Source organism: Indicator indicator, chromosome 14 (assembly GCF_027791375.1).
Source record: "Indicator indicator isolate 239-I01 chromosome 14, UM_Iind_1.1, whole genome shotgun sequence".
Lineage (NCBI taxonomy): Eukaryota > Metazoa > Chordata > Aves > Piciformes > Indicatoridae > Indicator > Indicator indicator.
The window spans coordinates 1,219,367-1,232,310 of NC_072023.1; the positions used below are offsets into that span (position 1 = coordinate 1,219,367).

Below are 12,944 nucleotides of genomic sequence, written 5' to 3' on the forward strand. Positions count from 1 at the left end.
GGAACTGAAGCACAAAGACATGAAACTTGTCACACAAGTGTACTGGCAGCTGGGTCCTATTCACAGCCCCCTCTTGGCTCATTATTTTCCAGACAAGGAGGGTGGAGCTTTTTGTTTTATTCACAGAATGGTTTGGGTTGGAAGGCACCTTAGAGATCATCGAGTTTCAACTCCCTGCCATGGGCAGGGACACCTTCCACAGTCTAAGCAAACAGGCAAGTCCTGCAGAAGAACCTGTGACTCCAACCACTTTCAGACCTCTGAGGGAGGTCCTTTTTCTTAAGTCCTTACAAATTCAGTTAAAGAGTAGCTAATGCATGCCTCCCTCAGCTGAAATTTGCTGATGTAGCCAAAGCCTCTCCTGTTTTAAACAGACCCAGTTGTTACTGGGCAAGGTTGCCGCCTGGTGGTACTCCTGAGGATCTGCAAGAGAGAAAAGGCAAAAATCCTGCTTGGAACATACTTCCTTTTTTAGTTCAGCTCTGACTAGAGGAAGGGCAAGAATTTTCTTCTCACGAGGACATCAAGATCAGTTGAACTGCGATTTAAATGGTCAGCATTTGAATACTTGGCTGAAAGTTTTCTAATGGCATACCAGCAAGCAAAAGCCCAAGAGGTATTAAAAACGAATCAATCAGTAAGAGATCCAAAGGTTATATTACCCACAGCAGTTGAGTCTGAAACACTTCACTTTCAAGACCCCTTCAGGTATTAGAAGGCCTCCAAGGTCAGGGGTGCAGTTTTCTTGTCTTGCTGTCAACTAATTAAGCAGAAAATAGCAGACAAATTCAGTTATGGATGTTCTAGTGATAGCACTGACACAGAGCAGCCATATATCTGTCATTTTTATTTCCAGTCAGAACAAACAGCAAAGCGCTGATACCAAAAAGTCCTCTTCACTAGCGGTCTTTAGGAGGATTAGGATTCCTGCGTCTTCTGTGATACCTGGAAGAGAAAAAAGGCTGCAGTGAATGCAAGCTTTGGAGTCTTTGATTGTCCTGATCTCCCCCCTGCCCCGGTGAGCGGTCTGGAGGTTACACAAGGTGCAGAGCAGAAGCCATCAGCCCTCATTAGATGTCATCCCTGTTGTTCATGGGGTTACACAAGGCTGCTTGTTGCAGTTGCTGCATCTGCTACAAGCACGCAATAATCCAATCAGTTCTACAGCTGAAGAAGGCTGCTGTTTGTTCTTAATCCTTTGTCTGAGGTTAATTTTATTACATGGTCAGCTTTTCTTTTGGCTACAGTGATTGCTACAAGCAGAAGAAACTTCATGTTTCAAGGAGTTCTGCCAGACTGTGCATTAAATAGTGTAAGATTTTGCAGACATACTAATCCCCAAACCCTCCACAAAACTGATCCCTACTTTCTTCTTAATTGCCCACCCTAAAACAATGAAGCTCCTGTTTCATGCTCATTATAGTGACAGCTACCCTTTGGCTAAACAAGGTTCTACCATTTCATTCTCTGTATTTACAATAAAAACAGTAATTAAAAAGTTTTCTGTGGTCAAAATATCCCCCAAATGATCTGCCTGTATCAAGTCTCCACAGCTAATAACTTAGCAGCTACCAAAGGGCATAACACCAGGGACTGGAAAGGAGTAACACAAACCAGGTCATCTGTTTGCAGTGGTGGATCTGGATTCATCTATCTCCGCTTTAAGCTCAGTCTCACATCTTTGTACCTCTCCTCCCAGCTTTCTGACTACAAGGCACACCAAGGTGCACTTCTCACTATTTCAGATGAAATACTTCTATTATTCTTTAGTCTGAAAATCATCCTCAAGTTTTTCCTGAGTTGTTAAGGAACAGAGTGCATGTGTCCAGGCTGCACTTGGTCACGTCCATTGAAGACCTGGGGAGGTTCAGTCTGTAGAACAGGAGGCTAAGTGGGGCTCTCTACAACTCCCTGGAAAGAGGCTGCAGTGAGGTGGTGGTTGGGCTCTTCTCCCTAGTCTCAGGTGATAGGAGAGGAAATGGCCTGAAGTTGTGCCAGGGAAGGGTTTGCTTGGAGATGAGGAAAAAATTTGTTTGCTGCAAGAGTGGTCAGGGATAGGAACAGGCTGCCCAGGGAGGTAGTGGAGTCCCCACCCCTGGAGGTGTTCAAGTGGTCATGGCACTTGGGTATGAAGTTTGAAGGCCATGCTGGGTTGATAGCTGGACTTGATGATCTTAGAGGTCTTTTCCAACCCAAACAATTCTATGGTTCTATATTTTGAAAACAAACAAAACCCCACAAAAACCCAAGAACTAACACCAAAACAAAACAAAAAAAAACCACAAACAAGCCCCAAAGCGTGCAGAGGCTACCAAAGGGGCTGCAGTGCAAAAGCTTTCCCAATCCACCTTCCCTTTACATAACACTGCATTTAACAGTTCTTGTTAGGAGCCCACATGCTAGCAGGATCTTGTCTCCTATACTAATCCTAGGCTGAGTCTAGTCCTCTAACCATTCCTGTTTCTCCTTCTGGATGCCCAAGGAAGAAGCACTGAAGACACTTACTGCCCCACGGGGTACCAGCGATGCTTTGTGGTGTAAAACATTTTGCTGAGCTCTTCAATCGTGGGACCTTTGCTGTTCTTCAGCTCATCTGTGTTCAGTCGGGCTTTCAAAACTTGATCAAGGGTTTCCTCTTTATTGTCCACTGGATCTGGCCTTGGTATGGGCTAGAAAAAGAGTACTGCATGGATTTTCTTTTTCTCTTTTGAGAAACCCACAAAGCCAAGCTCCACACACAGCATTACCATTTACTCTTAACAGCTGAACCCAAAGGAACACAGAATGCCTGCAACTGCAAAGGCTGTTTACTGACCCCCCACCTCCTCCACTCCAAACACACCACAATGGAGCAGATGTCTAGCAATGGCCAATTACCTCAGGTGCTACAGCTGATTACCCTGCCCCTACAACCAGCACTGCTGTCATCATCACTGCTGATCTCATCTTTACCACTCACCAGCTGAATCATGAGCTTCAGCTCCACTAGTACTCAAGTTATTTCTGTTCAGAAATTCATTGAGTGACGACCATCATCACTAAAAAAAGCTTTGAGATGATTTATACCTCACAGAAGAATGTCACTTCCTAGTTGTTTGCACATCTGTGAAAACCAAGATGATGCTTCTCAGCCTGAAACTAACTACTTGCACTAACTACAGCAACAAACCTTTCCTGGTTCAGTTGCTGACACCTGTTATTCCCGAGAGACAAAACTAATCAGGCACAAAGAGGTAAAATATTTTAAGTTTTCAATGGAGAATGGTCCAGCTATGGGACCTCCAACACAAGAGGGACATAGAGCTGCCGGAGCAGGTCCAGAGGAGGGCCACAAAGACAATGAAAGGGCTGGAGCACCTCTGCTACAAGGACAGGCTGAAAGAATTGAGGTTTTTCAGCCTGGAGAAGAGAAGGCTAGAAAAATCTATCCAGGCTTACTTTCATCAGAGTAAAGAACACCTTGAAAAGTACAACTGATAGATACAAATTCCATATTTAAACTTCTGGTGGCATTTCTGAACCCACAGAGGTCAACAGAGTGTGAAGCTCAAGCTGAAACCAGCAGCAGCACTTCTGTGGCACCCAAGTTTTCAAGCAGCCCATTTAATTGTTTGAGTTGCTAGGTGCTGTTTCATCTGAGCATTTCCTACTCTGCAACCTCCCCTCTAAGAAAAGACCTCTAAGATTGAGTCCAACCATCATCCCAGCACCACCACGGCCACTAAACCTCAAGTGCCATGGCCACAGGTTTCTGAACACTTCCAGGGATGGGGAGTCCATCACCCCACTGGGCAGCCTGTGCCAATCCCTGACCACTCTTGCAGCAAGGAAGTTTTTCCTCCTCTCCAACCTAGCCCTCCCCTGGCACAGTTTCAAGCCATTTCCTCTCCTTCTGTCACCTAAGACTAGGGAGAAGAGCCCAACCCCAATCTCACTACAACCTCCTTTCAGGGACCTGTAGAGAGCAATGAGATCTCCCCTCAGCCTCCGTTCCTTCAGCTGCTCCTCCCCAGCCCTGTTCTCCAGACCCTTCCCCAGCTTTGTTACCTTATCTGGACCTGCTCCAACCCCTCAATGGCCTTCTTGGAATGAGGGGCCCAGAGCTGAGCACAGTATTGATCTTAAGTGGTGACTTAAGTGAGTCATTACTCACTTGACAGCCATGCTGGTCAGGTATTAGAAAGTAGCTCAGTACTTCAAATTTGAAAAAAAAAAAAATGCTCTCAGGACTCAGAACTCCTTCTGCCTCTACAAGAGTAAGAAGTAGAAATGTATATTTTTGGACATACTTTTGTATGCTCGTATGGAATCTCCAGCGAGGGGTGGTAGCAGACAATTGTCTTCAAATCTGATGTCACTGCAAGTTCCACTTTGCTACAAAAAAAACAACAAACAAACACAGTCTTAAATAATAACCATTTCCAAACACCATTTTCAGAAGTTCTGAGCAACTGAGAAGCCTGAGTCCCAAGAAAACCAGATTTGACCCCGAATTTTTGAGTTCTTCAGAATCTTTTGTAACATAAAGGTCACAAAGACATGATCTTAACTTTCCTGCCATTATCTTCACAGTTGGCTGTTGGGGTTTTTCTTGATTAAGAGGAAAAAAAAGGCTAAAATAAAGATAACTGGAAATACAGATTGGGAAAAAAATCTTCAGCACTGCAAATAATTGCATAGAAAAGGGTAGCAACAGATGGGGACAGTGATCTCTAAGACCTACAAAAGAAAGAACACGAGACCAAGCTCTGGGCTTCCAGCTTTTATATTTAGTAAAACATTCATAGAATGATTGGGGTTGGAAGGGACCTTAAAGATCACCCAGTGCCAACCCCCTGCCATGGGCAGGGACACCTCCCACCAGCCCAGCTTGCTCAAGGCCTCATCCAGCCTGGCCTTGAACACCTCCAGGGAGGGACCATCCACAGCCTCCCTGGGCAGCCTGTGCCAGTGTCTCACCACCCTCACTGGAAAGATGGTGAGTGTGATGGACAAAAAAGTCCTGCTGAGAGGTTCCTGAGGGAGCAGGACTCTCTTCTCACCTCCTTCCTTCCTAACTTCCATGAGACATTAGCCTCCTAAATCCTTGTACTACACAGAAGCTGAGTTCCTCACTATATTGGGATCATCTTTCCTGGTTCCAAGTCTCCCATGCAGCAGCACAAAACCCCCTGGACATTGTCTCAGCAAGCATCAGTAAGAGTGACTGCTCTTAGCTGCTTTTGCTCTTCCACAAACAAAAGTGGAGGGGTACTGGAGTCATTAACAGGTTTAAAATGAATCCTGTGTGGGTTTTAATTACACTCCTTTAAAAAATATCAAAACCAACTTCACAATCATTATGACTGGAAATGGTTCTTTAGTTAAAATGATCACATTTATCCCAAACTGGAAGGTGATGTATTTGAGACCATCATATGACCACATTAGGACAGAGAAAGTAGCCCTGGCATAAACGTGACATGAGAAGGACACATAGCAAAGCAGTCTGAAGTACCAGTTATAGTCTTCAGGGAGAACAGAGTAGGTAGATTTATGGCAAGCATGATCCACAGCTCCACCTGCAAAACAAAAAGCAACAAAACCCCATGAAAAACACTGATGTAAAACCAAGCCTCATCCAGATTGGCCTTGGCATCCACAATCTCCCTGGGCAATCTGTGCCAGTGACTCTCCACCCTCACTGGGAAGAATTTCTTCCTCATCTCCAGTCTCAATCTTCCCTGTCCCAGCTCAAAGCTATTGCCCCTCATCCTATCACTCCCAGGCCTTGTCACAAGTCCCTCCCCAGCTCTCCTGGAGCCCCTTCAGGTACTGGAAGGCTGCTCTAAGGTCTCCCTGGAGCCTTCTCTTCTCCAGGCTGAACAGCACCAACTCTCCCAGCCTGTCCCCATAAGGGAGGTTTCTCCAACACTCTCATCATCTTTGTGGCCTCCTCTATTTATGTTAAGTAATGAGATTTTACTGTATCCTTTCCTCACCATGTAAGTCTGAAAAAAAGAAATAAATTTCAATCTTCAAATATCCTCAGTGGCAAGAGGGGTAATATTTACTAGGTAAGTAATTATTCAGAGGAGCACCAGATGTGGACCATGGAAGCTTTAAAAGCAAAAACCACAAAACAAGATATCCTTTAATTATGAGCAGAGAACATAGGATATCAGACTTGATTCTGTTCCAATAAAACTTCCCTTCCATGCTTCCCTTCCTTTAAGCACTAGAGGAAAAGAGGCTCCCAGAGAACATCTTTTAATGTAGAACTTCTACAATGTCAGAGCTACTCACTCTGCAGCGGGACCTGCTTACACGTTGCCCCTGAATGCATCCAAAGGAACCTGGACCACGCAGCTCTAAGGGATGTGGCCATGCTGGCAGCAGAGAGGAAACCAGTCCTGGGCAAGATGGATCTCACTCAGACACCATATCTTGTGTTCTGCAGAACACCCTCTGAAAGAAACCAGTTTGCTGACTCTTCGCGGTACAAAAGACTGGCAATTTAATTTCCTGAAGGGCTTCAGAATAAATAAAATATTCTCCATCATTTGTCAGTTTTTTGGAAGTGCTTAGAAGGTTGGAGGAGATGATCCTTGGGGGCCCTTCCAACTTGGCATTCTGTGATTCTTCTTATTTAAGATGCTGGCACCTTAATAGTCAAATGTGGTACAAAACTTTATTTACTGAGGCATTCTTTAAGCCAACATCATTAACTTCAAAAGATTTTCCAAGCTTGGTTCTTCTCATGGTTTGTCTACTGCTACTCACTCACCTAAATTTTGCGTCCTTCTTCCTGCAAGCTCCACAGAATTATTCCTGAAACATGCTTTTCCTCTTCACAATGTAAACATCATCATCCAGTATCAAAATACAAGTGCTTATAAGTAACACTTGCTGTAGAATCACAGAAAAGCCCTCCAAGACCACACAGTCCAACCAGCAAACTAACACCACCATGGCCACTAAACCATGGCCCCAAGTACCATGGCCACAGGGTTCTCGAACACCTCCCAGGGATGAGGACTCCATCACCTCCCTGGGCAGCCTCTCTACATGCAGTGGGTTTCATCAGTCCCCAAAACAATGCATGTAGAAGCTACAAAACCATTTAAAATACTTTAAATGTTACCCCAGATTTCACAGAAGCAGAAGGACACAGAAGTATCTTGATTTCATTGTCTACAGAAAAAAAAATTTGCCTTGAAGAGAATCTTACAATGATGCTTAGAGACAGTTTTTAAAGGCATAAAGAACACAAAAAGAATGAAACAAGACTTCTTTAAACCTACTTCATATTTAGCACTTCAGAACATCACCAGAGGTGTGCATTTTCCAATTTTCACACATAGTTATTCATCATTTTTTTTTCTTGTGGCAAATGCTCCTTAAGTCAGTGAATACCACACAGCACCTACAGAGCTGCTCCTAATTTGCCCTTGAAAGCTCATTAACTAAAAAAAAAAAAAAACGTGAAGAACACGGCGGCTCCGCAGAGACTTGTCAAAGGACAAGCTCCGGCCCCTTCTCAGCCTCTCAAGGACCTTTACAGCTCAAATCGGGGCATTCCCCTCCTTGAGACTGCACACAGCAACAGACCCGACGCTTCCGTTAAATCCCTCAAAGTAAACGAAGAGTACCCCTTATTAAAAGAGACTTGCAGGCCATTAAAAAAAGCCTCAATAAACAAAATGCCTGAGCGCCAAACAGAGGGGGTTAACGCCTCTCAAGTATATAAACTCCCGCTGGCTCATTTCGGCGGCCTACCGCGTGGCTTCCTTGCAGCAGTTAGGTTTACTCTGTCATTAGCTACAAAACCAAGGCGGGGAGGGCTGCATGGTGCGGCCCTTAGGCGAAGCAGCCCTGGCGCTCAGGTGACCTGGCCCTCCGCTGCCTGGGACAGCCCGCCGACACGAGGCCTGTCCCGGCGCAGAGCCCTGGCGGTAGCCGCTACCAAGAGGGAACCGCCGCAGCCAGCCAGCCACCCTACGTATCTTCCTCCCTCCCCCTTCTTCCTGCCTGCCCCTCCGCAGCGGTTACCTGTGCAGACACCCCAACTCCCCTCCGCAGCCCGCCGACTGCCAGGGCTCCGGAAGCGGCACAGAGTAACTTCCGGTTCCGACGGACGCTCGCCCCGCGGCATGCCGGGAGATGCAGTGCGGGCCTGTGAGGCCTACCCTGGGCCGCCGCCGCCTCCCGCCCTGTCCAGTACCGCCCCACCGGCAAACCCTGAGGCGGTTCAGAAGGCGGCTGCGCTACCACATCTTTAGTGGTCTCTCACATCGCTGCCGTGGGTTATCGCCTGCAATGGTCATCGCACTCTGTGAGCAATCTTCTGTCCCTTGTGGGAACTCCCTGGGAACGTTTGGCAGCCCTCTGAAACTTTGATTCCCTAAAAAGCCTTCAGGAGTTTTTTCAGGTTCCCTGATTTTATACCCTCATTGAATAATTGGTTTTAAATTTGAGGTAATCTGTGAGTGTATCATCAGCACTCTGTGCTGGGCACTGGTGATGCCAGACCTTGAATACTGGCTTCAGTTTTGGGCCCTTTGCTCCACGAAGGACATTGAGGTACTGGAGTAGGTCCAGAGAAGGGCAACAAAGGTGGGGAAGGGTCTGGAGAGCAGGGCTGGGGAGGAGCAGCTGAGGGAGCTGGGGGTGTTTAATGTGGAGAAGAGGAGACTGAGGGAGACCTCATTGCTCTCTGCAGCTCCCTGAGAGGAGGCTGCAGTGAGCTGGGGGTTGGGCTCTGCTCCCTAGTCTCAGGTGATAGAAGGGGAGGAAGTGACCTGAAATTATGCCAGGGGAGGGTTAGGTTGGAGATGAGGAAAAATTTCTTTGCTGCAAGAGTGGTCAGGGATTGGCACAGGGAGGTGGTGGAGTCCCCATCCCAGGAGGTGTTCCAGAAACCTGTGGCCATGGCACTTGAGGCCATGGTTTAGTGGCCATGGTGGTGTTGGGTTGATGGTTGGACTGGATGATCTCAGAGGGCTTTTCCAAGTAAAAAATTCTCTGGTTCTATGAATTCTAACCCTAGCTAGCAACTAAGCACTACACAGCTACACAAAGCCTTCCCTTTGGTGGGATGCAGGAGAGAATTAGAAGAGTAAAAGTGAGAAAGCTCCTGAGCTGGGATAAGCACAGTTTCATAGGCAAAGCAAAGCCTGCTCATGCAAGCAAAGCAAAACAAGGGATTCATTCACCACTTCCCATCAGCAGGCAGGAGTTCAGCCCTCTCCAGGGAAGCAGGGCTCCATCATGTGTAACAGTTACTAGGGAAGACAAACAACAACTCTGAATGTCCCCCTGATAATGATGTCTTGTGGTATGGAATAGACCTTTGGCCAGCTGGGGTCAGCTGTCCAGCTGTGTCCCCTCCTGACTTCTTGGGGTCCCCAGCTTGCTGGCTGGTGGGCTGGTGTGAGAAGCAGAAAAGGCCTTGACTCTGTGTAAGCACTGCTCAGCAGGAACCAAAATATCCCTGAATTGTCAACACTGTTTCCAGCACAAATCCAAAACATAGCCCTGTCCTAGAGTGAGGAAAATGAACTTTGCCAGCCAAAACCACCAGGTGATGTAATGATTTACTGTGGAAATGTGTGCTTTTAACCCACCAGTGCAATAGCAAATGCTGGAACTTAAATCCTGCTTCTAAAAGGTTGCAGCTGAAGGCACTGCAGAACTTTTATTTTATTTTTATTTTTTTTTAACTGAACCAAATTCCCTGTTAAGCCACCAGACTATTTTTAGCTGGTTTCTATAAGAAGGGGTTTTAGGAGACAGTAGATGAGGTCTACCTTTCTCCTGACACATAATGTTCTGGTAGTCTATTCTTAGAAGCATGTTCTGACAGATTACAACTTTCTGGTGGGGAGAGGGGAGTTGCTTAAGGACAGCTCAGAAGTGTGGCTGCACACTTCTGCATGTCTGCAGAGGGGGTTATTAATAACTGCCAATGGCCTTGCTTGCCTCAGCACATTGTAGACAGCAAAGAGGAGAGCTGCTCACCCTGCACTGGCTCAACAGAAAGGACCTGGTGCTCTCCATTGGCTGTGGGGACACCGTGGAGGCACTAATGGTTGAAGGACAGGGCTCAGAGAGTTGGAGTCAGTGGGGCAGAGTCTAGCTGGAGGCCTGTGGCAGATCATGTCCCCCAGGAGTTGGTGCTGGGTCCAGCTCTATTCAATATATTGATTAATGATCTGGATGAAGGCATAGAGTGGACCCTCAGCACGTTTGCTGGTGACACAGAGTTGTGATGCTGACACACCAGAAGGTTGTGCTGCATGCGGTGTGACCTGGACAGGCTGGAGAGGTGGGCAGGGGAAAATCAAATGAAGTTCAGTAAGGACAAGTACAGGGTGCTGCACCTGGGGAAGAACAACCCCATGGACCAGTACAGCTTGGGGGCTGAGCTGTTGGAGAGCAGCTCTGGGGAAAAGGCCCTGGGAGCCCTGGTGGAAAACAAGATGCCCATGAGCCAGCAGTGTGCTCTTGTGGCCAGGAAGGCCAAGGGCATCTTGGGGAACATCCAGAAAAGTGTGGCCAGCAGGTCCAGGGAGGTTCTCCTGCCCCTCCACTCTGCCCTGGTGAGAGCACATCTGGAGCACTGTGTCCAGTTCTGAGCTCCCCAGTTGAAGAAGAACAGAGACTTGGCTGGAGAGGGTAGAGCAAAGGGTTACAGAGATGCTGAGGGGACTGCAACATCTCTCATGTGAGGAAAGATGAGAGAGTTGGGGCTGTTCAGTCTGCAGAAGGGCAGCCTGAGGAGAGATCTGATCAATGCTGATCAATACTTCAGGGGTGGGTGTCAGGAGGATGGAGCCAGGCTTTGTTCAGTGGTGCCCAGGCACAGGACAAGGGGTAACAGGCACAGACTGGGGGACTTGGGGCTGTTCAGCCTGGATAAGAGAAGACTCCAAGGAGACCTCAGAGCTGCATTTCAATATCTGAAGGGGACCCAAAGTAAGGCTGAGAAGGGACTGTTCAGAAGGGCCTGTGGGGTTAGGACAAGGGGCAATGGTTTGAAACTGGAGCATGGCAGATTTAGATTGGTCATTAGGAGGAAGTTCTGCACAATGAAGGTGGTGAGACACTGGAACAGGTTGTCCAGAGAGGTGGTTGAGGCCCCATCCCTGGAGACATTCAAGATCAGACTTGATGGTGCCCTTGAGCAACTTAATCTAGTTTGAGGTGTCCCTGCTGTCTGCAGGTTGGGCAAGATGACCTTTGAGAGTCCCTTGTGAGAAGGACAAGCCTTCACTCCTTTTATTATTTTAATCTTTGTGAGGTTATTCTATACATTGAGGATATGATTCCTAATGAGACATTGTCATTTAACTCTCAAATCCTCTCAAGTTATGCTGTACCCAGACGTATTTCTGTGTTTTAAGTCAATCTGTGAACACCCAGAGTCAACACCAACACTTATGTCAACAGGCTATCACCATTCCTTTGGAGATCTTGCACCACCTCATGACTGGTCCAGCCAGTTACCCTTAAGGACTCAACCTGCAACTGTCTGGAGAAGAGGAGGCTGAGGGAGACCTCACTGCTCTCTACAGTTCCCTGGAAGGAGGTTGCAGTGAGCTGAGGGTTGGGCTCTTCTCCCTAGGATCAGGTGATGGAAGGAGAAGAACTGGCCTGAAATTGTGCCAGGAAAGGGTTAGGTTGGAGATGAGGAACAATTTGTTTGCTGCAAGAGTGGTCAGGGATTGGCACAGGCTGCCCAGGGAGGTGGTGGAGTCCCCATCCCTGGAGGTGTTCAAGAAAGGTGTGGCCATGGCACTTGGGGCCAGGGTTGATGGCCATGGTGGTGTGGGGTTGGTGGTTGGACTGGATGATCTCAGAGGCCTTTTCAACCCAAACAATTCTCTGATTCTATGTAAATAACAGGTGACAAAACTAAAGTGCCTGTAGTGGTCATATTCAACCTAAATAATCTGTGCTCCTGTTGATCACTGGAGTTCAAGGAAGCAAAATTATGCTTCTAGTCAAGGAGCCATTTAATGAAGAAAAAGAAATAAAATCAAGAGTTATTTGCCACAGTGCAGGCTCCTACTCACAGCAGCCCATTCTGCTGCCTTCCTGTAATTACAACTCTACTTCAAAGCCCAGACTGCAAGGAGTGCCATGAGGAGGAAGTGAGATTAGTCAGCCACAGGCTCAGCTGGCCTGGTTGCACCCACTCAGTGAGGATCTCAATGACAACCAAAGCTGTCATAGGAAGGTGGTCAGCAGCTGTGTTGAATTGTTCTTGCATCACTGTAATGATTTGATTTCCTTTTGTGCCTGGGGTAACTGCAGGGCACTTTGTTGGACAATAGGATAGGTGCTTAAGGTTGTTCTCAGAACTGCTGTAATCCCACCTATGAGGTGATGCTCATGGGTTTGTGGGAGGAGGATTCCTAGAATCACAGAATGGTTTGGGTTGGAAGGGACCTCAAAGCTCATCCAGTTCCAACCCCCTGCCATGGGCAGGGACACCTCCCACCAGCCCAGCTTGCTCAAGGCCTCATCCAGCCTGGCCTTGAACACCTCCAGGGAGGGGACATCCACAGCCTCCCTGGGCAACTTGTTCCAGAGTCTCACCACCCTCACTGCAAAGAATTTCTTTCTAATTTCCAGTCTAAATCTGCCCTCCTCAATCTTCAATCCATTCCCTCTCATCCTATCACTCCCAGGCCTTGTCAAAAGTCCCTCCCCAGCTCTCCTGGAGCCCCTTCAGGTACTGGAAGGCTGCTCTAAGGTCTCTCTAGAGCCTTCTCTTCTCCAGGCTGAACAGCCCCAGCTTTCCCAGCTTGTCTCTACAGGTGGGGTGCTCCAGTGCTTTGTGGCCCTCCTCTGGACCCTCTCCAGCAGCTCCAGGTCCTTCTTGTGCTGGGGGCCCCAGAGCTGGAGGCAGTGCTGCAGGTGAGGTCTCAGCAGAGCAGAGCAGGGGGGCAGAATCCCCT

The 12,944-nt window shown here is 47.6% G+C and overlaps 1 protein-coding gene across 3 annotated transcripts; it reads right to left on the minus strand.

Moving 5' to 3' along the window:
* Positions 1-836: 836 nt before the first annotated feature.
* Positions 837-8,078, minus strand: MRPL42 (mitochondrial ribosomal protein L42). Of its 3 annotated transcripts, XM_054386851.1 has the most exons (7): positions 8,032-8,078; positions 7,124-7,173; positions 6,286-6,447; positions 5,498-5,561; positions 4,290-4,374; positions 2,506-2,669; positions 837-945 (listed from the first exon to the last, which is right to left on the minus strand). In XM_054386851.1, exons 3-7 carry the CDS (start codon positions 6,365-6,367, stop codon positions 900-902), a joined length of 441 nt encoding a protein of 146 aa, XP_054242826.1. In that variant the 5' UTR covers positions 6,368-6,447; positions 7,124-7,173; positions 8,032-8,078; the 3' UTR covers positions 837-899. The 3 variants fall into 3 exon arrangements, with proteins under 3 accessions (XP_054242826.1, XP_054242824.1, XP_054242827.1); XM_054386849.1 differs by lacking the exon at positions 7,124-7,173; XM_054386852.1 differs by lacking the exons at positions 7,124-7,173; positions 8,032-8,078 and adding an exon at positions 7,284-7,303.
* Positions 8,079-12,944: the final 4,866 nt, after the last annotated feature.

What these genes read in the sequence shown, in the direction of transcription:
- MRPL42 (XM_054386849.1), bottom strand. Translation starts at nt 6,367, where the DNA reads ATGGCCACATCCCTTAGAGCTGCGTGGTCCAGGTTCCTTTGGATGCAT. An exon ending in TAAGCAGGTCCCGCTGCAGA is followed by an intron (nt 5,562 to 6,285) that starts GTGAGTAGCTCT and finishes TTTGTTTTGCAG; the next exon opens with GTGGAGCTGTGGATCATGCT. An exon ending in CTCCCTGAAGACTATAACTG is followed by an intron (nt 4,375 to 5,497) that starts GTACTTCAGACT and finishes TTTTTTTTGTAG; the next exon opens with CAAAGTGGAACTTGCAGTGA.